At 40.6% G+C, this 27,987-nt stretch overlaps 1 protein-coding gene and 1 pseudogene across 15 annotated transcripts in view; both read left to right on the top strand.

Annotated features, from left to right (window-relative positions):
- ZBTB38 (zinc finger and BTB domain containing 38) overlaps positions 1-6,460 on the top strand; it is a 105,409-nt gene extending 98,949 nt beyond the window's left edge. For all 15 annotated transcript variants that reach the window (XM_016141887.2, XM_016141886.2, XM_016141891.2 and 12 more), the window contains one exon: positions 111-6,460. In XM_016141887.2, coding sequence (XP_015997373.2) covers positions 111-3,698 — 3,588 coding nt within the window. In that variant the 3' untranslated portion in view covers positions 3,699-6,460. The remainder of the gene's footprint in view (positions 1-110) is intronic.
- A 9,542-nt stretch (positions 6,461-16,002) lies between these two features.
- On the top strand, positions 16,003-16,410 carry LOC107509394 (annotated as a pseudogene).
- The last annotated feature ends 11,577 nt before the right edge of the window (positions 16,411-27,987 follow it).

The following is a 27,987-nucleotide window of genomic DNA, read 5'->3' as shown; positions in this document are numbered from 1 at the left end:
GTATTTTCATACCAAAAAAAAAAAAAATGTTTTCAAAGAGATTGAAAATAATGTAGAAATAAAGAAGTTACTTGTGGAATGGTCTTTGACCATTTCTTTTCTCGTTTCAGATGACAGTCATGTCCCTTTCCAGGGACCTCAAGGACGACTTTCACAGTGACACAGTGCTCTCCATCTTAAATGAGCAGCGCATTCGCGGCATCTTGTGTGATGTCACTATCATTGTGGAAGACACCAAATTTAAAGCCCACAGCAATGTCCTGGCTGCTTCAAGCCTTTATTTCAAAAATATCTTTTGGAGCCATACGATCTGCATTTCCAGCCATGTCCTGGAGCTGGATGATCTCAAAGCCGAAGTGTTTACAGAAATCCTTAATTATATCTACAGCTCCACAGTCGTCGTCAAGAGACAGGAAACAGTCACTGATCTCGCAGCTGCAGGAAAAAAGCTGGGAATATCTTTCTTGGAAGATCTTACCGATCGCAACTTCTCAAATTCCCCAGGCCCCTACGTATTCTGCATTACTGAAAAGGGAGTAGTTAAAGAAGAAAAAAATGACAAAAGGCATGAAGAACCAGCCATCACTAATGGGCCAAGGATCACAAATGCATTTTCCATCATTGAAACAGAAAATAGTAATAACATGTTTTCTCCACTGGACTTGAGGGCAAGTTTCAAAAAGGTCTCTGACTCCATGAGAACCGCTAGCCTTTGCCTAGAGAGGACTGATGTCTGTCACGAGGCAGAGCCTGTCCGTACCCTGGCAGAGCACTCATATGCCGTTTCTTCCGTGACCGAGGCTTACCGAAGTCAGCCTGTATGTGAACGTGCTAGCAGTTCACCTGGTAAAACAGGTAAAGAAAATGGTGAAGTTCTTGCAGCAAAACCGAAAACATGTCGAAAGCCAAAGACACTATCCATTCCCCAGGATTCTGATTCAGCGGCTGAAAAGATACCACCCCCTTCAGTAACCAGCGTAGAGGTTAATCAGGAAAGAAGTCCACAGCCAGCTGCAGTTCTTTCTGGTTCAAAATCTCCCAACAATGAAAGAGATGTCATTCTTTCCAGGGAAGATGAAAATAAGTCCTCTGATGTTCCTGGGCCGCCAGAAGCGGAGGTTCCACCTCTCGTTTACAATTGTAGCTCTTGCTCCAAATCCTTCGACAGTAGCACTTTGCTGAGTGCCCACATGCAGCTTCACAAGCCGACCCAGGAGCCTTTGGTGTGCAAGTACTGCAACAAACAGTTCAGCACCCTGAACAGGTTGGATCGGCATGAACAGATCTGTATGAGGTCAAGCCATGTGCCCATTCCAGGAGGAAATCCACGCTTTTTGGAAAACTATCCTACCATTGGACAAAACGGAGGTTCCTTCGCAGGTCCAGAATCTTTATTATCTGAAAACAGGATCGGTGAGTTTTCCAGTGCCGCAAATACCTTGCCAGAAATGGACCACATGGTTAAATTTGTCAATGGGCAGATGCTCTACAGCTGCGCTGTCTGCAAACGTAGTTATGTGACTTTATCCAGTCTCCGAAGACATGCAAATGTTCATTCGTGGAGAAGAACATATCCTTGCCATTACTGCAACAAAGTATTTGCATTGGCTGAGTACAGGACAAGGCATGAAGTTTGGCATACGGGAGAAAGGCGGTATCAGTGCATTTTCTGCCTTGAAACTTTTATGACCTACTATATACTCAAAAACCATCAGAAGTCTTTCCATGCCATAGATCATAGACTTTCCATCAGTAAAAAAACAGCAAATGGAGGCTTAAAGCCTAGTGTCTATCCATATAAACTTTATAGGCTACTGCCGATGAAATGCAAGAGGGCTCCTTATAAGAGCTACCGAAATACTTCCTATGAAAATGTTCGAGAAAGCTGTCAGATGAGTGAGTCTGCGCCTGGTCCCTATGTTATTCAGAATCCACACAGCTCTGAATTACCTACACTGAATTTCCAAGACGGTATGAACGCCTTGACCAACAGTCCAGCCATCCCGTTGGAAACATCCACATGTCAGGATGGACCCACTTCTGCCCATATACAAAATGCAGAGGGGACCAAATGGGGGGAGGAGACATTGAAAGTTGATCTTGACAATAACTTTTATTCAACTGAGGTGTCAGTTTCTTCCACTGAAAACGCTGTCAATTCTGACCTCCAAGCCGGCGACATTCCTGCTTTGTCTATGAGTAATGGCAGTGAGAACTCAGCCTCCGTCATAAGCTACAGTGGCTCAGCTCCCTCGGTCATTGTGCACAGTAGCCAGTTTTCATCGGTGATTATGCACAGCAACGCTGTCGCTGCCATGGCCAACAACAACCATAAGGCCCCTTCAGACCTGACCGTCAGTCCGTCCATGAAAGATGACAGCAAACCCGAGCCAGACAAAGTGGGAAGAGTTGTCAGCAGACCCAAAAGCATTAAGGAGAAAAAGAAAACCATCCCATGTAACAGGGGGGAAATACCAGAGGAGTCGAAATACGTTGCTGATCCTGGAGGGTCGTTGAGCAAATCTACAAATGTCATTAAAGAAACCAGTAAAATCGAAACCTACATTGCAAAGCCTGCTCTCCCCGGAACTTCCACAAATAGCAGTGTCGCGCCGCTTTGCCAAATAACAGTCAAAATTGGGAACGAAGCCATTGTGAAAAGGCATATCCTAGGATCTAAATTGTTCTATAAAAGAGGGAGAAGACCCAAGTATCAAATGCAGGAGGAGACTTTGCCACAAGAGAGTGACCCGGAAACCAACAGAGACAGCCCACTCGAGCTTTGCCAATCCGAGTGTGTGGAGATGAGCGAAATGTTTGATGATGCAAGTGACCAGGATTCCACCGACAAGCCATGGCGCCCTTACTACAACTACAAACCCAAAAAGAAATCCAGACAGTTGAGAAAAATGAGGAAAGTCAACTGGAGGAAAGAGCATGAAAACAGGAGCCCCAGCAGTAAGTATAAATACCCAGCCGAACTGGACTGTGCTGTGGGGAAGGCTCCTCAGGAGAAGGCCTTTGAGGAAGAAGAAAATAAAGAGATGCCCAAGTTGCAGTGTGAACTCTGCGATGGAGACAAGGCCTCGGGGGCCGGAAACCTAGGAAGGCCCCACCGGCATCTCACTGCCAGGCCTTATGCCTGTGAGCTCTGCGCCAAGCAGTTCCAGAGCCCTTCCACACTCAAGATGCACATGAGGTGTCATACTGGAGAGAAGCCGTATCAGTGCAAGACCTGTGGACGGTGCTTTTCAGTGCAGGGGAACTTACAGAAACACGAACGCATCCACCTGGGTGTAAAGGAGTTCATCTGTCAGTATTGCAACAAGGCATTCACTCTGAATGAGACCCTCAAAATCCACGAAAGAATCCACACTGGTGAAAAGCGTTACCACTGTCAGTTCTGCTTTCAGAGTTTTTTGTATCTTTCCACAAAAAGGAATCATGAGCAGAGGCATATTCGAGAGCATAACGGGAAGGGCTATGCCTGTTTCCAGTGCCCCAAAATTTGCAAAACAGCTGCTGCCCTTGGAATGCACCAGAAGAAACACTTATTCAAAAGCCCAAGTCAGCAGGAGAAAATAGAAGGTGATATGTGCCACGAAAACTCAAATCCGCTGGAGAATCCACATTTCCTGGATTCAGAAAACAACGACCAAAAGGATAATGTACAAACCATTGTTGGAAATGTCCTTTGAATGGCGATACTTAGAAAAAAATCTTCAAACAGATAAGTTGATGGGTTTGTTTTTTTTTTAATTTTTTTTTAGTTAGCCTTTTTTTGTTTTTGTTTTTTTGTTTTTTGTTTTTTAAGTTTAGTTTTGTTCACGTAACAGTCATGAAGGAGTGAAATGTAAAAAAGAAAATCTCATTTGTGAAAATTCCATAAAAAGGATCCTAATATCTACTTTGGGTTTTAGCATTACCTTATTGCAAAGTGCACAAAAACAAAATAACTGACTCCGCCAATACCCCAAGTATCTTGTGAAAGTTTATGAAGTTCTTAGCTGTGGTATTTCTGCCAGTGGAAAAAAAAAATTTAATTTTAGGCTAATTCAAAACTTTGTGATAAGTGCTAATAGGAACTGGCTGCTGAACTGTCTTTAGTCACTGGAGAAAATAAGGGTCAGATATCATGAAAATGTCACCTTCATAAGTAAGTTAAAAGGTAAATGAGCTATGACGGCACTATTAAAAAGTTTAAATTTAACGGATATATATGAAATACTTAATAATATAGCTAAAAATATGTGTGATATGAGTAACCTAAGTAGGACATTCGTACATTAGAACTATTCTGCAACACGAATCTTGTAAAATACCTATATAAATCACTATAACGTCTAACTGTCCATGTCCCCTGTAGAGAATTATAATAATGAGCAATAGATCTGCAAATAATGAGGACTGATATAAAAATCAGTAGAGAGCATTTTGAATATGACTTAAGAGCATGTATATACTTTTAGATGGAATGCTGTTCTCTTAAAGTTATGGCTGAACTGTTACTAGAACTGGTCTTATTCAAGTCACAGAAAACATAGGTCATAGCCTTATCTATGGGGGAAAGCCTTCCCAGAATTTACCTGTGATTACTTGTGCTATGTATTACTTCGCAATGTCCTCACCTCAGAAAATGAAGAAGGGTCAAAATCTGAAACTCCCTGCAGTCTTCCATCCATCACAAGGCCATAAATACGGATGTCTGTTCCAGACAGACTTAACCAATCTCAAGGGTTCAAGTTAAAATCAACACCTCCCATTCCACTGAAGGAGTATCTAGGAAATTTAGTGCAAGGCACACATGCAGTAATGAATTTCCAGGTACTCGAAAGTGACAGCCTAATCTCTACAATGATTAGACTTCTCAGAGATTATGCAGCCCCAAGTATGTACTAGTATAAAACAAAAGGACAACAGAAACATACCCACACGCTCCACCCATTAAGGACCTGAGTGGACAAAAGGAAATGCTGACTTTCCTTGCCTCAAATGGTAGCTTTGTTTGGGGGTAGGGAGAGAGAGAATGTGGAATGATAAGGTTCCATCACTCACTTATATGACTCAGAAATATATTCCCAAAGCCTGATGCCTTGTCTTCATGTTTGCAGACATCGGGGCCCCTTGCTAAAAACCCACTTCGGTTTTTTACTGTTTTTTATGCTGACCCATACCATCAATATTGCTCACAAAGCCTATATGCCCTTTAGGATATTCCATCATCTGGACTAGGTTCCTGGGAAGCTGGAACTCATGATTCTTACTTTTTGAAATGCCAGAATAGGAGGGAGAGAGGAAACATTCCTACCCTTTGATCACCAGTCTGAGCAGAATCTGGAAACCAGTATATGGGTGACCTGCGGCCATTCATGTTCATGGGATCGGATAGCTGAAAACCCAAGGCTGTCCAAGGTCGCAAGGTTACCATTATGAAGAATTAGTCAAAGGACTCCAGCTTCTCTCTCCAAGTGTTGTCATGTCTCCATGAAGAAGACTTAATGTGGATTCGGGTGAGCAAGAAAGCATTTAAACACCCAGAAAAGGACATGATCAAAGCTGACCTTTTTATACTGTAGTACTTTACTGTTAAGTAACCCCAATATTGTATCTGCATTTATCTTTTGTTCATCTACTTTCACACATACAGTATTATGTAATAGAGGAAAATGGAAAAATGCAAGCGAATTCAACTTTATTTTATACATTGTATATATGTATACCTGCACTCTTCATTTGGGTTTTGTTAAAGAGATAGTCACAAAGGGCTTATGAAAATCATTTTTTGAATTGGTAATTAGGATATTGAATAAGCAAACCTGTGATCTACTAATTTGTTTTATCTCAATTAAGATTATGAATCAAGGAGAATTATTGTGTATTTTAGTCATTTTGATTTGAAATAACTCCAAATATAAGATTATTACATGTAGTGATGTCTCCCAGCCCTTACATGTGGATATTTTTTAAGTGGACTTGTATGCTGATAATTCTAGACCAAAGTAAATATGGCAGAATATTTATACATGAAAAAATAATTTTGCAGATATTTTCTATAATTGTATTATTCGTTTAAAATGTTGACAGCTTGTGTTAGTTTCAGGGAGGGGTGTATATTTTGATAAAAAATACTTGACTTTGTAATTCTGTATATTCTATACAATTTATAGCAGAGCCGTTTTAAGACAGCCTTGTCACACTTTTTGTTAATTGTGGAAACTTTATTAAGAGTGATGTTTAAGTATGCATTGAGTACATAACGACCAACTAGAATTAAAGTAAGTGTAAACAGTGAACATACTGAATGCTGTACAAGATATATTGTAATTTGCTGTTTTAGCATCTGTATTTTGGTTAGATGATATTATTAAATGCAGATGTTAAGGGTTGGAAAAGTCTAATTTTATTTTTAAAAATAATGAATATAAATTTGGTTTTGCTTGATTAAAATAGCTTGTTCCTATGTTAAGTCTCTTTTTAAATGTTTTAATGTTAATTCTTTTGTGCAGCCAAGCAGCTCTTCATCTGTGTGAGTCACAGCATTGTTTCACTTATTATTCAACACATTTCTCTTTCCTTATTTGTTTACATTCCATGGTACCTACTTACATGCTTAGTACTCAAGAGAATATGACATTTTAAAAAAAAAAGAATGAGGAACAGGAGAGATTAAAGTCTTCTGGTAATTTAGTGCATTGGACAGACCTAAATTCATTTATCATGATAAATCAGAGTATTGGATGTATTCTGCTGTACTCATCCACAGGAAACAAATTACACTATGGAGTACCAGGTGTTTGACAAGTCTTTACATGGGTTGTTTCAGCTTCCCCAACAACACTGGAAAGTGGATATCATTACCCACACTTTATAGTGACTCTGAGAAGATCCTAGAGCCAGTATTCCAGTCCAGGGCTGCCTGACTCAAAAGCTCATGTTTTGTTCCTTCCCAATACCTTACAGAAAAATGCTTAATGTAAACTGAATAGAGCGAGGACACATGACAAAGTGTTATGTTAGGATGGGGGCTGTTATAATCACGGTGTCAAGGAGGCCGTGTTAGGCTCTGCTTCCCCAGACTGAGTGCTAATTTACTTTCTGAGGCCTCAGTACTTCGGACATTCGGCTTTTCTTATATCTTGGGACATTGGCCTGTAAAGTCAGTTTTTAAGAATCTGTATACTTTTTAAAAGAATGTGAAGAGAAATTATAATTTAATGCTATTATAAGCTAGTAATTTTTTATGAACTAGTAATTTTTCACATAAAAAATCTGTTCCATCATCACAGACTGTACTTAACCTTAGCTAATTATCTTCAAATGCAGTTAGTCACAGTTGGTAATGTGAAAGGGAGTGCCGGTGGCTCTAGAAGCACAATCCATCACCAGATTTTGGAAAATAAATTTCCAGTCCTACTGATGGCTGGCCAGTAGCATCAATGCTGTATTTGAAGGGTAATCTAAAACTAATTCTCCCAAAATTTGATAACTGCTGCTGCTACAACTAACTTCATTTCTAGCAAAACGATAGATTTATTATTGAAAGAATTTATAACAACTTAAAGAGTAATTATGTATTAAACAGATAAAAACATCACACAAAGCAATCCTGTCTACATATCCTTTTAATTACTTTAGGTCTTTTCTATTCCTATTGCTCCTCTTCCTGTTTTCACCTATTGATTGATTTAGTTCCACATCCTCTGTCTCTGTCAGTTCTTCTTTGCAAAGGCAATGATTCTTTCACTTCAGTTTCTTCCATATCTGAGAACTCTTCGCATTTCCCTCCCCGAATTCTGACCATCTAGTAATATCCCTTCTGGAGAGAGTAGCCTCCTTTAGCCCTCCCTCCCCAGTTTGCACCCCTTGATCCCGATTTTTCAAGCAAGATGGTCAGTGAGCAGGCGACTTGGCTTGGTGTGCAATTTTTGAAACAGAACATTCCAACATCAGACAACGGAAGAACTAGTTATACCAAAGGTGGCTACATTTTTATTTTTTCATTTTTGACATCTAAGATGTCAAATCTATTTTTCTAGAATGTTTAGCTGTGAACTCAAAGCACCTTTAGTCAGTAATTTTAAAAATTATGACTTCTATGTAATTCTATATAATCTTTTAATAGGAAAATTTTCAAACATATGCCAAAGTAGAATAATATGATAAACCCAAGTGTACCCATCATCCAGTTTCAACAATAATCCATAGCCAATTTTGTTTTCTCTATTATTTAGAAGCTGATCCCAAACATACCGTTTCCTCTGTAAATATTTTCATATGCACCTCTAAAAAAATAAGCATTTTTAATATAAGCATATTATTATCACACCTCAAAAAGTAATAGTTTAATATTATATAATCCATCAGTTAAAAGTTTTGATTGTTTTACAGTGGTCATGTTGTTTTTACAATTTGAGTCAATCCAAATAAGGTCCCACACAAACTTGATATGGATAGCTATGTGTCTTTTATCTATAGGTTCCCCACTCCCCATTCTTTTTTCCCCTACTGCAATTTATTTTTGAAAAAATTGGTTGTCCTGAATCGTTTCTCATGAGGAAGAAGCGAGACAGCTTCCTAGGTTGGGTTACATTCTTCCATCAGGAGGCACATACTATCTGACTGAGAAATTGGATGGACTTTGAAGATATCCCCTTTAGGTCCCAGGTAGTGAGGAAAACAGAGGTCAAGGATGACTCCAATATTTGGGCCAGAGCAATTGGAAGGACGGAGTTGCCAGCAGATAGCTGGGTATGTGGATCCGAAGCTCAGAAGAATGTCGCATTTCATTTATTCAAAACATTTGAGCTGGGTACTGGGAATGCAGGGGTGGGCAAGACAAATAATCCCTGGAGCTTCTTGTGAGGATCACAAAAGCTAAATAATTACAGCTGCAGTAAGTGAGGTGAAGAGCTTTCTGGTGCTATGAGGACATCTAATGAGACCTGACCTAGTCTGGAAGTTCAAGGAAAGTTATCTCGAGAAAATAACTTCTGAATTGATATCTGAAAGATGAATAACAGTGAAAGGGGAGAGAGTTTCCAGGTTAGAGGGAATAGCGTGTGCGAAAGTGCTTCTAGAAGGAACACAGTGCATTGGAAAGCCAATGGTGGCCAGAGTGCGAGAGAGATGGATCTGAGATGAGAATGAAGGACAGGACCCATACCTTGCAGGGCCTACCAGGTCATGCTAAGGATTCGAACCTTATACTAAGAGCAACAGAAAGCCATTTAATTGTTTAAAGCAGACTGGGACATGGAGAGGTATTTAATCAGTCTTGTGAAAAAGTCAGTGGCTGAAATGTAGAGAATGACTTGAAGGATGGTGGCAGTCAGAGCAGTTAGGAAGCTAGTGCAGTGGTACGGGCTGGAGACAGTGGCTTGGATTACATATTGGCAGTGAAGATAGAGAGGTGTGGGGGGGGGGGGTGGGAGATTTGAGAGCTATTTAGGAGATAAAGTCAAAAGGACTTGATGTTGGATTGATATGGGAAGGGACGGCTAGGGCAGGGTTTCAGAATTGTGGAAACTGAGAAAGTAAGATGTCTCCTATAAAGCTTGTATAAAGAAGACAAAATCCTGGAAAACACCAATGGTTGAAAGATGAGTTAAATACATACAAGAGGCTGAGGCAGAGAGACCCAGAGAAGTAGAAGGAAAACTGGGGGATGGCAGCTAGGAAGCCACAGATGGAGAACCCATCAGAAAGGAGAGAATAATAAATTGTATCAAGTGAAGAAAGCCAAGTAAGGAAAGTCTGGAAAGTGCCCTTTTGCACTCAGCAACTAGAAAGTCTGGCAGTGGTTTGCTGGTAAAAAGTTGACAAGCTCCTCGGGGAGGGGGGAAAGCCTGATTTATACTGTTTGCAAACTTCTGTGGTGTAAAAACTCCCGCCATGTCTAATTTTGAATGACCAAGATGATGTCACTGAATGTGGATCTGGAAAGAGAAGCATCCAATCAGCTCATGGGAGTTGGTATGAGCCTGCTCTAGTGACTCAACTGGTGATCTTGGCAAAAGTACTTCCAGTCTTGGCAAAAGTACTTCCGGTGGTACAGGTGGAAGCTGAGGGGCAGATGCACTGTGGAGGTGGAGGCAGTGAGGATTCTTGTTGCTAGAAGCTCAGTTACTAAGAAGAGGAGAAAGCCAGAGAAAGGTAGCTATAAGTGGAACCTATGTTTTAGAGACCAGGATTCCACTATGGGTGGGGGATGGACAAAGAATGAGGAGGCAAAGGAGATGAGGGTACTGGTGAGAGATTGGTGATAGCCAAGAACTCTGAAGCCTGGTAATTTAAGGAAGTACAGACCTCAGTGTCTGCTAGACTGACGTAAATAGAGGGGTCAGGAATGAGGTGTCTCAATAAAGGAAGGCTAAAGAACCTATGTTCTGAAAAGCTCTTTCACAGCCGTTTCCATATTTCTCCCTCACAACAGTCCTGTTGTGGTGGCAGTGACAATTGTCTTCCTTCAGAAACTGTGGACATGAGACATAAGGAAGTTGGGGGGCTCCCCCGGCTCAGACACAGGACCAGTACCTTCTGTTTTTCAGGACACTGTTTTCACCACCAACTGACTCCACATTCAGGTATTTTTGGAAGACAGGGGGATTGGGACAGTGATGACTACTGTACTTTCCTCAAAATATTTATTAGCTTGAGACTCTTAATACCTTCACAGCACTAGGTCATTCATATTTCTGTTCAATGTGTTCTTACGTGGCATTAGAATTGCCAGGCACTGTTCTAAGCATCTAATGAATATTAGCTCATTTAGCCCTGTGGGGTAGACATTATTATCATCGTTAAAGTGTTTAGTGTAGTTACCTTCCACTGCACAGTCCCACAAAACTTCGTGGCTTAAACACAACCATTTATTATTATTTCACACGGTACTATGATTTGACTGGCACGAGATGAGTAGGCCTCTCATGGAGTTGCTGTCAGATGGTGGTGGGGCCAGAGTCATCTAAAGGAGTAACCACTCTGGGCATCAAAGCAGTCACAGATTCAAGAGGGTGAAAGAATGGACTATACTTCTCAGTGGGGGAGCGGCGGACACATACAGGGAGGGGAGGAACGGATGCTAGGCATCTTGAGACAAGCTGCTGCAAAAAATGATTCCCAATGAGAAAACTAAGGCACAGAGAATTTAAATAGTTTACTCAAGGCCACGCAGCTGGTTATATGGGGAAACACAGTTAATCCCATATAGCTGAATTCCAGAGCCTGCTAGGAGCAGCAAGAGGGACTGGAGCCCAGTGGCATAGCACGACCTCTCATAACAAAGCTGTGGTGGTTAAGGACACAGCATTATTCACAGTAGAACCAGAGAGCTCCTGGGCTTATCTATCGGGGATTTGGGAGAAAGGAAGAAATTCTGAAAACACTATGAATGGAAAGAAATGTTGAGGGTAGAAATTGGGACAAAGTTCAAGGACTGTCTAAACAAGGCTCATTTTATGTTGGAGGTGAAAATATGGTCTTGCTTGGCCTAAGGAAAAATGAAAGATGTCAGACTTTTGCTTATCTATCCAATCAGGAAAGGACAGAAATTGTGTGCGTGTGTGTGTGTGTGTGTGTGTGTGTGTGTGTGTGTGTGGTTTTTCCTTCTAAGTAATTAAAACTTGAACCTTTCAGTCAGCTACTCGAATGGTCAGAGATGGGGAGAGAGTTTATGGCTGACACCAGAAGGTTAGGATCTGAGCTGTGGAGCAGCCTCAGAAGGGATCTTCAAGCTCCTTTAGTGCCCCCTGCTGCATAATGTCATAGCCCTGAAAATCTGAGTCATTGCTTAGTTTATACACATCCTGGCCCCTCTAATGGGAGGACAAGGAAATGACATCTCTACTTCAACAAGGTTACTCACTTCACATGAGCCACGAAATATCGCCAGAAAGAAGCTGATTCACTTCCAAGGGGCCAGTTTCCCTCCCAAACTCTGACAACCGAGATAGTGTGCGGCTTAGGTCCTGTTCATTTCTAGCTTCTCAGTTTTACTGGGCCAGAAGTCCGGATTCCACAGATTGGCTTAGACATGTCCAACTCTGGTGTAAATGTGGTGACGGGAAGAAGGGCAGGCATTTCCCAAGTGATGCCTGATGTTTCTCTTCCTAAAGACCAAAGGAAAAAATTTGGGGCCACTATATTCGTCATCTCTCGTAATAATGGGAACCAGCCCCCTCTGCTGTTACTCATGCTGAATATGACAACGTCGCAGCCACTGGGAACTCCTCAGTTCTCAGTATCATTCTTCAACACAGGCCAGAAGGCCCCCACCCTCATCCGGATGTCCCCCACTTCACAGGGCAAAAAGTCTGCAGGGACCACAGGGAGGTGCTTAGCCAGAGTCTGCGCCACCCTCCAGACCACACTCTAAGAACCCAGGACCTGAGGATTCCCCTGCCCGCTTCCAGGGCCAGCTCAGGCCTCTTCCCCACCAGTGTCACACCTAGACCCCAGAGACAGGCAAGGGGCTGCTGTTTGCAAGGGATGTGGACAGAGTGAGTGATGTAGTTTCAAGGTTTATAACTGTGTGAAGGTGGCCCCCAGCAGCATAGGAAGGGATGAGAGCAAGACCTGGGCCCAGCCCTTCTCGTATGTCTTCTTTCAGCCAGAGCACTAAAGAGACTAGGAATTTCAAACTCAAACCTGGCTCCCCAATTATGAAGGTATGTTTGTGAAGGGAAGAGAATAGAGCATATTTAATTAAGGACTCGTTAGCCTTATTTATAACTTTTATATATTTAGACACATGATATATAGGCCTTTGATCCTGCAAATGTTTTGGGATAGGGGGGTCTGTCACTACTCCTCCCCAAATGCCCAACTTTTCATCACACTATGTTTGTGTATAAGCTCCTGGCCATGTTGAAATGTCCCTTCCCACTCCCACCCCACTCCCACCCTACTCAGTACTAGTTCAAAAGCCCCTTAGAAAGCTTCTTTCTTGCAGTGTTGTATGCGATAGCTCCTCAGACGTTTGCCTCAGTCCCACCACAGCTCTCCGGGATGATCCATTTCACTTCCACCATGGCTGCCAGACAGCCTCTCCAGGTTAAGTCCAGGCCGACTTACTTAGCTCTGTTTCCAGCATCAGCACTGTGCTCTCAAACATGAGTCATCTACTAAGAGCGCCAGTTCTCCATTCTAGGGTGACCAACCAACCGGTGTGTGCAGGACAGAGGGGACAAAATGTGGGACTTTCCATGCTAAACAGAGACAATCTTGAGAAAACTGTGATAATTGACCACCTTAACGGGGAAGAGGCTCTTCAGAGACGGACAGCAGCCAGGACAGAAGAAGACTGAAGTAGCCAGTATACATTTGAAACAACTAATTGTTGACTTTCTACTACCCACTCCTGAGCGGTGAGGAAACATTTAGGCCACAGAGATATCTGTCTGGGCCATGCCAGTCAGGGCTGGGAGAATGGAGAGGACAACCAGGGGACCTAATCTTCAGACTCTCGCTAAAACCCTTTAATTATTTCACAAAGACTCCCTCTATTCTCATTTCTCCGAAGACCCTCCTGGGGGACCAAGCGCATCATTCAACTTCCAGCTGCCCACATAAAGTACTTTATAGAGTCCACTCTAAGAATAAGTGATGGCCTGTCTGAATCTCCCCCGCTCCTCCACCACCACCACCTTCACCCCTGCCCTGGTCTAACCTGCTAAGCACGGCGGATAGCTATGGGTTTTCCTGCCGAGGGCTTTTCTATTTTTATGGTGAAAGTACCTGCAGTTTCCTTTAGAAACTACCCCTCGCTCCTATGTTTCTCAGCCCTATCTCAGACCATATGGACCAGGTCGGGATGGTTGGGTGGATGGGAAAAAAGTGGCCTGATTTCTAGTACCCCATATTTCTATATCTCAACACAAGAACAAGGAAACTGAGTCAGGATCTTCTCAATTGCCATAGACAGAAGAGTTCACTTTAAGCAAATTCGGATCCCAGGGCTCAAGCAAAATGATATTCTCTCTCTTTCCCTCTCGCTCTCTCTCCTTCTATGTCTCCCTCTTCTCTCTTTTCTACTGTTTTTTTTGTGTTGGCTTCGGTCTCAGGCTGGTTCTCTCCAATGGATGGCAAAGATGTCTATGCTGAAGGGAATAAAGCTCCCCTCCCCCCCCCCAAAGTCTTCAAAGGGAGCAAGAACACTTCGAGTAATAACCTCATCTAAACATCAGAGTCTGGATTTAAACCCAGGACATGAAACATCATCGGTGAAACTCATAATCTTTATTAATATAGATTGCGCACCTCCTTCTAGGACACGTTGAAGAAAAATCAGTCAAAATGACCACAAAAGACACTGCATTCAGCTGAAATTAACTGAGCCAAGCACTGTGCCAGATGCTTTCATCTTTATTCCACAGAAGAACCTGGAAAGAAGGTTTTGTCATCATTTAATAGATGTAGAAAGGCCCAAGTCCAAGGACTTCACCACTCGGGAGATGCGCATCCGTGTAGGAAACGAGAACCCAGTTACTGGCAGTTGCTCAACCTCAGGTATCAACTTGTGGTGTTCAGACTACACCCTTTTCTGTTTCACTTCTCCCCTCCCTGGGCCTTCACGTCTCACCACCTTCGGCTGATCATTCAGTGAGTTTTATAGGTGAAAGCAAACACATTAAAACAGGGGACCCCAGAGATGTGGACATTTATGAAGCTCCTTCTGCTCCAATTTACAGGAATTCTTATGGTAGGGAATAATAACTGCTCTGTACTTAATAAAAGTGGAAAGCAGGGTAATGCATTTGTATGTGATTAATGTATTATGTATATAGTAAGGAGCTAATGCATGTATGTACATGGTAAAAATAATTATTTTTTCAAATGGTACAAAAGGATACACACAGAAAAATAAATTTCCCTCTCATTCTGTCCACAGATTTCTCCCTAGAGGCCTGAACTCTTGCAGATCTTGGGTATCATTTGCAGGTATCCTAAATGCATATCCAAGCATATGTGTATCTATGAATATATATATTTTTATTTCCTTTTTCTGTTTTTTTTTTTTTTTTTTTTTTTTTTTTTTTTTTTTTTTTTTTTTTTTACACAAAGGAGAGCACACCACACATAGCATTCGACACTTGGTTGAGTTTATTGAACAATATATCATGAAGAACCTTCCAGGGTTGGTCATATGGATCTGTCTTATTTCTTTTAATTCCTACAAAGTACTCCATTATATGAATTTCTAAGCAGTTTCCTACTGATAGACTTTCAAGTTGTTTCCAATTTTTTCTTTATTCATGCATTTTAGACAGACTTTTGTAAAGATGGAAACAAATAAGAAAAGGTTTTGCTTAACTCTCATTTATCCAGGAAATCCAATTAAGGGAAGCCCTACTCTATTCTGAGGGTTCCCGGTAGTTTGGATCAATGTAATTCAAATTCCGAACCCTCAAGGAAAAGTCTTCAGAGTTACTTTGCTCAGCATTAAATGCAAACTAAACAAAGGCACATCTGTCTTAGGGGTCATCTGCTGTTTCCACAAAATGAGATGTGAGAAGGAAACGTGAGTGTACGACAGAACCTAAGGGAGAACAGATGAAAATGCGAAGCCAGAAGCAGAACCCTCTCTCTCCGCATCACCTCCTCTCTGTGTCCCCCTTGTGTCGCCTTTATTTAGCTCTCTTTGTGCTGACCAGCCCTACGGGACCTCACGAGAAAGTGTCCATTGGAAACTGAGGGTCATCCCTGTGTCCTAATTGCCAATTTCTGAAAAAGGATCTTTGCTTCCCATCAGCTCCCAATTCTAATTGAGTGTATTGGGTTCCCCTTGGTAGCTTTCATCTTGGTCCAGTCAGCTCTGGTTAAAGTGACAGAGCCTAGAAGTTTCCCTGTCTGCCTGCTTCCCCGGACCGGAGACCCGCTTGCTGTCAGCCCCCGGCCGGGCCGGGCCCGGCCCCGGCGGTGCGAGGAGGGGTCCCTCAGCCCCTCCAGCTTGGCTCACAAATATTTTGGCCCAGAAATGTAGGTAAGTAAGGAGGTCTCTATACCATGGCTCATACAAAGCAGTCAGCCCGCACGCAAATCGACCGAGCACCGAGGAAGCAGCCGGCTACAAAAGCCGCTCGCAAGCGTGCGCCCTCTGCTGGAGGGGTGAAGAAACCTCATCGTTGCAGGCCTGGTACTGCGGCACTCCGTGAAATTGGACGTTATCAAAAGTCCGCTGAAATTCTGATTCTCAAACTTCCCTTCTAGTGTCTGGCGCGAGAAACTGCGGAGGACTTCAAAACAGATCTGCGGTTCCAGAGTGCAGCTATTGGTGCTTTGCAGAAGGCAAGCGAGGCCTACCTGGTTGGCCTTTTTGAAGACACCAACCTGTGTGCTATTTATGCCAAACGTGTAGCAGTTAGGCCAAAAGGCATCCAGCTAGCATGCCACATACGCGGAGAACGTGCTTAAGAATACACTATGATGGGAAACATTTCATTCTTTAACAAACAAACAAACAAACAAACAAAACCCTCTTCTTCCTGTAATTGGTAGTTCTGAATTTTAGATATTTTTTTCCCCATGCAGTCAAAAGGTACCTAAGCATACGATTGCAAGTGGAAAATAGGGAACAGAAATCAGGCATTGGCAGTTTTTCCATTTTCATTTGTGTGTGAATTTTTAATATAAATGAGGGGGCATAAAGCAGTAATGAAAGTCAAAATGTTTCAGTGAACAAGTTTCAGCAGTTCAACTTTGTAACAATTATAAATAAACCTGTTAAGTGTGTCTGCATGAAAAACAAACAAACGAACAAACAAAGTGGCAGAGCCTATTAGAAGATGGCTGCAGAGGCCCAACCCTGAGGGCAAACCGAGACAAGCAGAGAAGGTGGAGTGGGCTGGAAAAGGCCCTCAAGCGCCCACCACGTGGTCCCCCTAAGACAAGAGCTTCTTAGTCAGTAACTCTGCATCAGCGGGATCCTTGAGACCTGTCATGAGAGTTTCCACTTTGCTGTCCAGCTTTCTGGCCCAGAGTCTCCCATTACAGATGTACTAGACAGTTATAGAAAGGTCTGACTGGCCGAGCGGGGGACCCAGTCCTTGTCCAGCATCAGCATTTCATATGTTTGTGCGTGAGATGACTCGTGGCAATGTGAAGCGTGTGATTTGGGTAGGCATGTGTAAAGGATGCCTCATCCCCTGACCCACACCCATGAAAAAGTAAACTTATTTTGAGAGTGTTTTCACCTCACTTTGTCAAATGACAAACATGTTATTCTTAAGAAATTTCATAAACTTAAATATGTGAAATGTGTTTTGAATATGTTATTTTGAGGAAAACATTTTTTAAAAAAGAAAACATGTTTATGTCTTGAAAATGAGTAATGTAAACAAGTCGTCTGCATTTGAAAGAAAGCTAGTGGAGATCGGGATAGGATCTATGCTGTAACCTCCAATCCCCTAGTAAAAGTTTTAGCATGAAAGCCCGGTCTGCCCTCCCCTCGCTGAACATCAGTCCTGTGGAATCTCTAAGAATGATGGACCAATGAACCACACATACAGACCTGGAGGAGAACGCCAATCTTCATGTGGACTAGAGAGGAAAATCTCGCCAGTAGAGGTCACTGACGCTCCATCTGGGACTCAGTGGCAGCTGAGTATATCCCAGTAAGGTTGTGCCTGCCCCTTTCCAGCTCCTCTCCGTTAACTTGCTTCCAGCCTAGTTCATGGAAAGAAACAAATGTCCATGTTGCACTAACCAAGTGCGTGCATGCTGTCCGCAGTTTTTATCAGTAGTACTTTACCTTTTGATATGTCAAATCTGAGTGTTTTTAGTTTAACATTAAATTAATACTCAGAATAAAACAGGCAATAACTTAAGGTTCTGCTTCAACCTTGGATTATAACTGGTTTAGCCCATTCCATAAACTAGTTACACTTCTTGCTTGAATTACTGGGAGGTGACCCCATGTCTGTCTGTCTCTCTCTCTCTCTCTCTCTCTCTCTCTCTCTCTCTCACACACACACACACACACACACACACACACACGCATACGTGCACAGGAAGTAACATACAAAGACCCCAGTATAATAAGGACAGGTGCCATGGTATGGCATGGAGTGGTACAACCCAAGGAGAGGGGTGAAAAGAGAACGTACCTGTGGACTGCCTGCAAAGAATGATTAAGCATCTATGAGCCACTTGTGGGCCAGGAGCTAGCCATGGACAACAGCTGCATACAATAGATTGACTTGCCAGCATTTTCTGGTGGCCGCCAATAGAGCAAAGAGATGCCACCAAGGGTCATCTATGCATGAAGGGGAAGAAACTGCATTTGTAAGATGGGGGAGGGAGTACTAGGACATCTAAAAACCATTGGATTGCAATGTGACAGCACCCGCCTCTTATAGTGGCCAGAGCTAAGAGGCTGCGATTCTTAGCGGCCAGGTGAGAATACCAACTTCACAAGCATTTATGATATGCAACCTGATCCCCACCCAGGCAGTCAGGTAACTGTACCTCACAGCCACTGGGCAACAGATATATGATGGTCCTATGAAACCAGGAAGACCTACAGAGGCACAGTAGCAACAGGAAGCCTCATGGGAAGTGACGAAAGCTGTCCATTTATCTAGGAAGAGCTCTGAGGAAGAAGCATGTGACCTAGGCCTAAACCAATCAAAGTATTGCATTTCCAGTCACAGTAATTGGCTCAGCAATGTGAATGTGACCCATTTAGAGCCAGTAAGGCTTAATGGTTCCTGGGAATGCTGTAAAAGAGGTGTGTTTCTCTCCTGACCCGACTTGGAGCTGAGAAGATAGAGTTTGGAGATACTGCCTCCTCTTGTCAGCATGAGGGAACACCTGGAGCTGAGTGGGGCCACCTTCGAACTCCCGAGATTATGACAAACACAATGCAAGAAACTCAAAGTAGGGGGAAATTGAATACTGATGGCATTGCTTGAGGCCTGAATCCAGCCATATCTGAAGTTAATTCTACTCCTGGGTTGTTAACTCTGTCTATAATATTTACTCTCTCAATCAAAAGATGGCCAAAGCTAGTCTAAGCATCAGCTCCTCACACAAGTCCAAGAGCAAGAAGAAAGGGCAACATGGCAGAACTTTCTCAAAGACCCTTGAAAATCTACAGTTTAGACCAATCCTTAGCAAAGAGGAAAGAGATGGCCACAGTAAGGGTTATCACCTGTGATTGGGCTTGCAGTTACCAAATAACTTTACAAAATTGGGGGTCTTTGAGCATGAAAGAAGATATGAATTATGAGTGAGCAACCAACATATTCGCCATAGCATTGGCCATCACTGGCAATCATCCCAGCCAATCCCAATTCAACTAAATAAATTATTTTTAACTTTAAATAATCCATTGCCACAGTAAAATTGGGTGACAGCCTTTGACCAGGCAACCAAGGGCTCTGCGCAAATAGCTCTGGTGGCTTTCGGAGGCCCTTTGTGACAATGAGGGCCTTCTTGCTCTGTTTACCACAGATTCTCTCCAGTAAATGCAGAGACTCAATAAGTGTGCTCAGCCTCTTCCTGGGTAAAGGTCACAGATCTAGGAGAAAGCGGCTCATTGTGTGGCCTTCCAGAACAGTCATCATTTGTTCCTTCTCAGTGAAACTCAGCAGTCTGGGAATATAACCGAAAGCCTTTTAACTTCCCTTGCTAGCTCCACCTCAAGAGCACACCCACGTGAGCCTGGATAAATGGCCCTGTGAGGGAGGCATGTAGGGGTTGGCAATGACCCTGGGAGGGCAAGAGGTTGAGGGCAAGGGGTGATTTCCCAGGAAGTACCAAAAATGTCACCTAAGAGGCTCATGTACTAACAATTGGCCTTTTATTTCCACCCTTTCTCCACAGTTTTGGAGACAAAGGCTATCCTAGATGCAGGTAGTGTGTGTGTGTGTGTGTGTGTGTGTGTGTGTGTGTGTGTGTGTGTGTGTTAGAAAGATCAGTATGTATATGAGTGATAGAGAAGTGGGCAGGGCCAGAGAACCAGAGAGTGAATTGTGCCTATTATACTTAACCTACCCTCAGGGATCACCCTGGGTCCACAGGATGCCTCTCTTTTTCCTCCTTCTCAGGGTCGGGAGGAGCCCATGGGACCAACTGGGTGAAAGAACAGGTGTATACTGTATCATTATCATTGTCATGTGGTCTCTTGGCCTCTTTTCTACCTTTATCTATGTTTTGCTTCTACTTTCATCCTTTCTCCATGTCTCTGCGTATGGCTGCAGTAGTTAAGAGACCACTTCCCAGAGAACAAAGTATGTGTACCACCAGAGGTACTCAATAATTTCAGGGGCACATAGACAAGCACATTATAGCTTATTAAATATGAATTTATTTTACTTTTATTACAAAAACAATTGTAATAAGAATTACAATGTGTAAGATGCCCATGAGAATTTCACCGTTTCTTGAACTCTTCCTCCGGAATTATGTTGAACTCCTCCTAGAGGAAAACAAGACCTAGATAGAAGGAATTTGAATGGCATATTAGAGCATAAAAGCAGTGCTTTCAGTATTCAAAAATCACATCTTCGGGCTCCTAATGCAATGCTTATGTCTCCATACCATACTTCGATTAAATATATCTATCTCATCTGGAGCACTTTCTATTTTTATATCAACAAAATTCTTGTAACTTACTCAATGGAAATAGTTACTTCCCAGAGAACAACATAGGGGGCTGGCTAATTTCTGGATTCTACCTTGATTTCTAATTCCACTTTCATCTAAGTCTTTTAACAAATTTCTAAATATTTTTTTTTTTATTCTTTCATCCAAGAAATTACAGGGCATCATTGACATTTCAGAGTTTTAGGTAAGAATTTAAAAGGTAATAAGCTATCTATAGCCTGGTTTCAAAGAAAATTTAATTGAAATTAAATTTCAATACACTGCATAAAAAGCCACATCATAGACAAGATTACATAGCTCACGGTTTGTGCAAATCTTTTTTGTAAATTCATCTTTTCTCATTACAGACTCAATGTAACTGAGACATCTAGTGTCCAGTCCTAAGAAAAACAAATTTCCACTGATTCTGGGTTTAAAGAATTTGCCAAGTTCTGTTGTATAGTACTCCGAGTAAAACCATGAATCCCAGCCCCACACCTCCCCCAACCCCTAACCTTTCACCCCCTGCCAATCTGGGAAAACCTATGGTGCTTCCTGGGCTTACTCCTTTCCCAGGTGAAAAGTATTTTCATATTACAGAAGCTCAGGAAATGTTCCCTGCACTCAGTGATCTCGTTATAACAGTGTTGCCATTTACATGGATAAGATCCCTCCCTTTAGTCCCACCTCATCCTCCTCCAACTTTTTAAAGCAATTGTCCCAGATAGAAAATGTGTTTCTTCTTCAATGGCATTTGAGTCTAGGGTCACACCTTGTTTTCTAGATTTCCAGTCACTAAGAATGTCCTCAAGAAGAATGCACATATAAACTCAAGGTATTTAATCTGTTTTCTAGACACAAGAAATATATATTCCATAATATATATTCTATCCATATACAAAATTAAAACCATTTGTGTTTCAAAGGACATCATTAAGAAAATGAAAAGACAACCCTCAGAATGATAGAAAATATTTGAAAATCATGATCTGATGAAGCACTTCTATCCAGAATACATAAAGAACAATAATAAAAAGACAAATATAGTAACTCAAATTAAAAATGGACAGAGGACCTAAATGAACATTTTTCCAAAAAAAATTTACTGATGGCTACTAAGCATATAAAAAGATGCTCAGTGCCACTAATCATGAGTGAAATGCAAATCGAAAGCACAATAAGATACCACTTCAGACCCAGTAGAGTTGCTATAATCAAAAAGACAGATAATAACAAATGTTGGTGAGGATGTAAATAAAAAGGAACCCCTGAGCACTGTTGGTGGCAATGTAAAATGGTGCAACCTCTTTGGAAATAGTCTGGCAGCTCCACAAAAGATTAAACACAGAGTTGCAATATGACCCAGCAATTCCACTCCAAGCTATACATCCAAGAGAAATGAAAGTATATGTTGACACACAGACTTGTACACAAGTGTTTATAATGGCATTATTCATAATTGACAAAAAGTGTAGACAACCCAAATGCCCATCAGTTGATGAAAGGATAAATAAAATGTGGTATATCCATACTGTGGAATATTATTTATCCACAAGAAAGATGAAGTACTAATATATGCTACAACTTGAATGAACCTGGAAAACATTATGCTAAGTAGAAGAAGCCAGACTCAGAATCTGGCTTCTTCTACTTAGCATAATGTTGCATGATTCCATTTACATAAAATGCCCAAAACAGACAAATCTATAAAAATAGAAAGTAGATTAGTGATGCCTAGGGCTGGTTTAAGGTTTGGAGTGAGGAAAATATTGTAAAATTGATTGTGGTGATAGTTGTAGAACTCTGTAAAAACAATTGAATTATACACTTTAAGTGAATGACTTGTATGGTATATGAATTATATTTCAATCAAGTTGTTACTAAAGAGTAAATCATAAGTAGCAACATTTCAAATAATCAGCAAAATGATTTTTTAAATGCACTGTAATCCATGCCCTAAACATCTTTATAATCTCCATTTCTGCCCATCTTGCAAAAGCTAAGGCAACCTCCTTGGATGTCTCTAAAAAGAAATTTGTAAAGCTCACTGCTGAAGTTAATCCTGAACCAAGGCCCTTCCAGATGAAAATAAATCTCATTTATTCTAAAAGAAGAAACCAAATTCTCAATTGGGGGTGGCAGGGAGGCTCAGAAATAAATCAACTAATCAAATTAAGTAGAAAAGGAACCTGGGGAAGGAGGATAAATATAAATGTATCTGTAGCCTTGGCTACACAATATTAACTTCTCTGAACCCAATACCTGCCTTATTAATAAGAATGATAACCCTGCACATAGATTTCATACCAGGTTGCCGTAGAGCTATTGTAAAGGATTGTCTACCGATAATGATGATATGCTGTCCCAGTTTACCAAGTTTCCCAGGATGTAGAGCTTTCAATTTTAAAACTGAAATAGTCCAGAAAAAAACTGAATGAGTTGGTTATCCTACTACCAACTGAGTTTTTAACATCCAAGGCAGACTTTGGAGCATGGAAAGATATAAACTAATATATATCTTAATCAATATTCAGTTCATTTAAGTTTAAAAATAGAAGCTCAAAGTCAACCTATAAATGTATTTGTGTTATTCGTGTGTGTGTTCAAAGGTATATGTAAAAGTATATTATGTTTAAAAATAATAATAATCGCTTTCTCTCATCCTCGAACTAATGTTCCATTAATCTGTAAATTTAAAAGATTATATTCCCCTAAACAAATAACTCTTCATATCATTTGACTTAACTAAATTCCCTTAAACATTTTAAATAACATTTTACAAATTTAATGTGGGATCCTCTCAAGCATTTCAATTGTCTCACAGAATAGTTATAAATTTAACAAAGCTTATTGAATTCATCAAAAAGTAATAATAAAGATATTAAATAAAAATTGTAGATATACTAAATCAAATTCGCTTAAACATTCAAACTCTGTTTATAATCTTAATTGTATTATTTTAATACGTTCTAATTAAAGTCTTAATTTTTCTAATTGCTTACACAATAAACACTCAACAGATTATAATGATAACAAAACTTATAGTAAACTGCATTTTTTAATAGTATGTCAATTTTCTTTATTGGGCTCAAACTTTTTTTTCTACCTTCCCAAAACTGTAGACATTATCCAACCCAGGTTCCAAGCAGTGATATCGGATCCATGGAACATGAACCCAGGAACCAGGATGCCCTTCGCTGAGATGCCAACCCAGTGCCTGTTAATATGCTGAGACTCATTTTAGAGTATGGGACTCTCTAAGCCCGTGTTTCCCCATTCCCAATTTCTGCCTTAACTTCTTCTATAACTTAATTTTCTGATTTGAGTTAAAAAGATTATGAATCCTGTGTGTATTCAACTGGCCCGTTCCCCTACTGGTTTACATTGAAGAGGTTTTTCCCTTCTTTACACCTGCCTTAAATGTTGTGTTCAATTATTCTGAAACTTCTCATGATACCTTTTAAACATTTAAAACACTTTGCAAATAGGAAGAAATATACACTTATAAATGTTGCTGCCATTATTATTTCATCAATGTTTATTAGCCCTTTTATATCAATTCTCAATGAACACTTATGAGATAGGATGTAAAAGGTAAATCAAAATTCTTATAATTGTATTTTGGGAAATGGCGAGACGATTCTAATAGTTCATCTGGAAGAGAAAGCAAACATGAATGGTAAGGAAAATTCCAAAGGAAATAGTAATGAGGAAGGCTTAGATATTAAGTTAGTAAATAGTTACTCTGGTAAAAAACATATGGTGTTGGCACATCAACTGACAGGATGTTTAAGTGAACAGAAATGAAAGTCATAAAAGTTATATTTGCATATAAGATTATGTCATTTATAAAAACACAAACCAATGAAAAAGCAACTGGTCTCTTAAAGCAAATAGTATTGAGGTTATTGTCTATTTGTTGGAAATATGTGAGGCCTGGTGCAAACGATACATTAAAATAAATTTCACATGAATTAAAGAGTGCAACGGAAAAAATAAAACCAGAAATACAAAATCAAAACTAAGTGCACGTATATCTGATCTCTGGAAAGAAAAGATATTCTGAGTACAAAGTAATGAAGTAAATTATCACAAAGAAAAACTTTAAGTATGGATTTATAAAAACTGACTATTTCAATGTGATGAAAATATAAACAAGCTACACACGCACACAGACTAGGAGAAAAGCTCAGTATGTCATATATACACACAAATGGTTCATATCTGTTGTAGGTAAATATTTCCTAGAAATCAATGAGAAGAAAATATTCTCCCTCCTTTCACCTCCCCAACTAAAAGGATAATAAAAAGCTTCCATTGCTGATATGGAACCAGGAACCAAGGAAAGAAAGAAAAGATAAAATAGCAATTGCCAAAACACAAGTCTTTAAAAAAGAGTTTGGAAATCTGTCCAGAAGCGGAGACAAGCACACCAATAATTCCACTTTATATATTAACATGATAAAAACACTGACAAGAGACAATGAAAACGCGACATCATTTAAGTCGATAATCATTTCTCTTAAAATGGACAAATAGGCCAAGGTATGCATATGTGTTTGGCATACAGTGTTTAAAAATATGCGTGTCCTTTAAAGCATAATTAATAACATCTTTGGCCAGGATTCTATTAACCATTATTTTCGTGCTTTTCCAGCATAATAACAGATGTTTACAATAGTGACTGAGGAGTTGTGTGCTTTCAAAGTTTCTTTTTAATAATCTTTTATCAATGGAAGCCATGCCACACAGTCACTATGGAATGTATTTCCATTACAAATATCTGTGTCTTCAAATGACTCTTGCACCACATGTGAGGTAATTCTATTAATTTTTCCATTGCCTGACTAATTCTGTAATAACAGAAATTTTACCACAATTTAATATAGGAGATTCCTTTATCTGAAATGTAGAGAATGAGATTAAACAAAGCTACTATTTAATAGAGAAAGAGTAAGAAAACGGTCAGTTTAGCTGAGGAAATAAAGCCAAAATTTAAAAATGTAAAAAGTGTCTAAATTGCAGAGGAGATCCTCAATAAGCAAAAGTTAGAAGAGACTGAAACATGTTAATTTGTAAAGAGGTGTGGGGTTGTTCAAAGGGCTGGACTTCCTGTTTTATCCAACAGGTGGCACTGCACTAGCACCCTGCCTCGTGAATGCTAGCCAGGGAAAGAAGGCCACCAGGAACCACCAAGACCACTTCCTGTAGCAACTATCATGGGATCCATTTTTCATCAGTCCATGTTTGATTGTGGCCTTCAAGAACCTCACTCTGTCACAAAACGTAACAACACAGGACCACACACAGAAAGGCACTCCATAAAGTGTACTTTTTGAGGCTGATTCAAATCATTCTTCTTTGAGATAAAATCATTTATTCATTCTCTCATGTACTTCGTCAACAAATATTTATTGAATGCCTATCATACGTTGGGCCCGTGCTTGATGCTGAAGATGTAATAATGAAGAAAATACATGGACTCTGTTTTTAATGGACCTTATGGTTTAGTGGAGGAAAAGAAAATACTGAAATGCTCACATTAATGAAATAACCACAAACTGTGGTGATTTAAAGGAAAAGTATAATCTTTCACAAACAATAGAGACATTAGAACAAGGTGAATCATGGTAGAAATCCTCCATAAATATGCACTAGATTCTGTGCAGAATGAGATAGGAATTGTCTAAAATATTAAAATCTACCCTGTGCATATCTGTTACATTATCAGGAGTATCTGTGATACTCTTTAATATCACCCCCTTTCCCCCATCATGGTAACCAATAGACACATAACCAACAAACACAGAAAAAGTGCCCCATTTATCTCTCTCCAAACTTTACACTTCAGCCAAAGTCTATGATGAGTTCCACACATTCTCTCCTAAATGGCTTTTCTTCCTCTAGCCTCTCACCCTCAAAATGCAGTAATTCCATCAGAGGGTACATATTACCTACAACTAAAATTTCCCAAACATGGTTTTCATCCTGTCAATTTTCTTCTCAGAAAGTAGTCAGAAGTTCTGACTCTCTCAACTGACATTCTAGTTTCTCACTGTTAGTCAAGGATCTGCATGACATGCTCTAACTTCCTTTCAGTCTTGCCTCCCATCGGCCCGGTACAAATCCTGGAGGCAAAGATGTATAGCTACCACTCTTGGAATAGATATTGCCTTCCTCCCTTCCCTGCCTCTGTTCCATGCCTTTTCTCCATGCCATTCCAGGTATTTGAAATGGTTTGCTCTATTATCAATAAATCATGCTTCTTGAAAACAAAATTACTAAACTTTTAGGTGTTAAAAGTCCTTTTTAAAACAAACAAACAAACAAACAAACCTTGATGATATAAATAGTGGTTTGTTTTAAACATACTGGCTTGACAAAATCAAAGGTTGATAACCCAATAATCGTCCTTCCATTAGAAACATTTTATTACACCAACCTTTTGAACTGTAGAGTTGGGGAAGCACAGCGCTATGAAAATGTCTCCCTTGGCAGGCCTGGGCTTGACTCCATTTGGAGAGAAAATTAGCCCACACCTGGGAGGACTGTCCTGGTTCTGAGGTCCGTGAGAGTCCCGGCCAAGAGACCTGGAGGATGGCAGAGAGCCCTTTCTTCTCTTTGCTAAGATTTGCCCTCAGAGTTCTGGTTTCCTGTCTGAGGACCTACATCTTCTTTCTGCCATTCACTGGACAGACGTGGTCTACCCACAGAGCTGTGGTCTTGGCCTTGCAAGCCTCTATGGAACAACCACATTAGAACGTGACATGGAGTAGGATAAATTATCAGTGTATATACTAGTAATAATATAGTTTTGAAACACGCAAATATGCCACTTTCTTTTATATGTCCTTATTCTGACATTCTCTGCATGTTTCCAGAGGTTTCCATTGGCCTTGGGGAAGTTTAGGATTGTTATGAAAGAAATACAAAGAAAATGAGAAAGAGAAAGGAAAAGTTAAGTATCAGCCTCCAAATAAGATTTTAGGATTTTTCAGCCAAATGATCTTTAAAAGCTAGGTTTTGTAAGAGAGAAAAGGTGTTCTAGATTCCTTTATTTATTGATCATATAGGGAAGTCCTGGTGTTGACAGGAAGAGAAAGAGGAATGCCATCCTATCAGTTCAAGGGGACTATATAGGGAAAAAAGGAGGGAGAGGTGGAGGAGGAGTGTCAGAGTTGACTCTAATCTCCCTTCTCCTGATTCCGCCCAAAGCGGGAGGTTTGTTGAGTAGGTGGAGGAAAGGCTGAGGGTTTCTGAAGACTTTGTCTTTGGAACTCTGGGAGCCACTCGCCTTCCAGGTTGGCTGTCATCCCCCTGGGAGTGACTATATCAAAGTTTAACTCAATGGCACAGGATGATTCTGCAGGCAGAGAGGCAGAATATAATTTTCAGGGCTGCCCA

This window comes from Rousettus aegyptiacus, unplaced genomic scaffold (genome assembly GCF_014176215.1).
Source record: "Rousettus aegyptiacus isolate mRouAeg1 unplaced genomic scaffold, mRouAeg1.p scaffold_m13_p_4, whole genome shotgun sequence".
Taxonomy (NCBI): Eukaryota; Metazoa; Chordata; class Mammalia; order Chiroptera; family Pteropodidae; genus Rousettus; species Rousettus aegyptiacus.
This window is presented reverse-complemented; position numbering and strand designations above follow the sequence as displayed.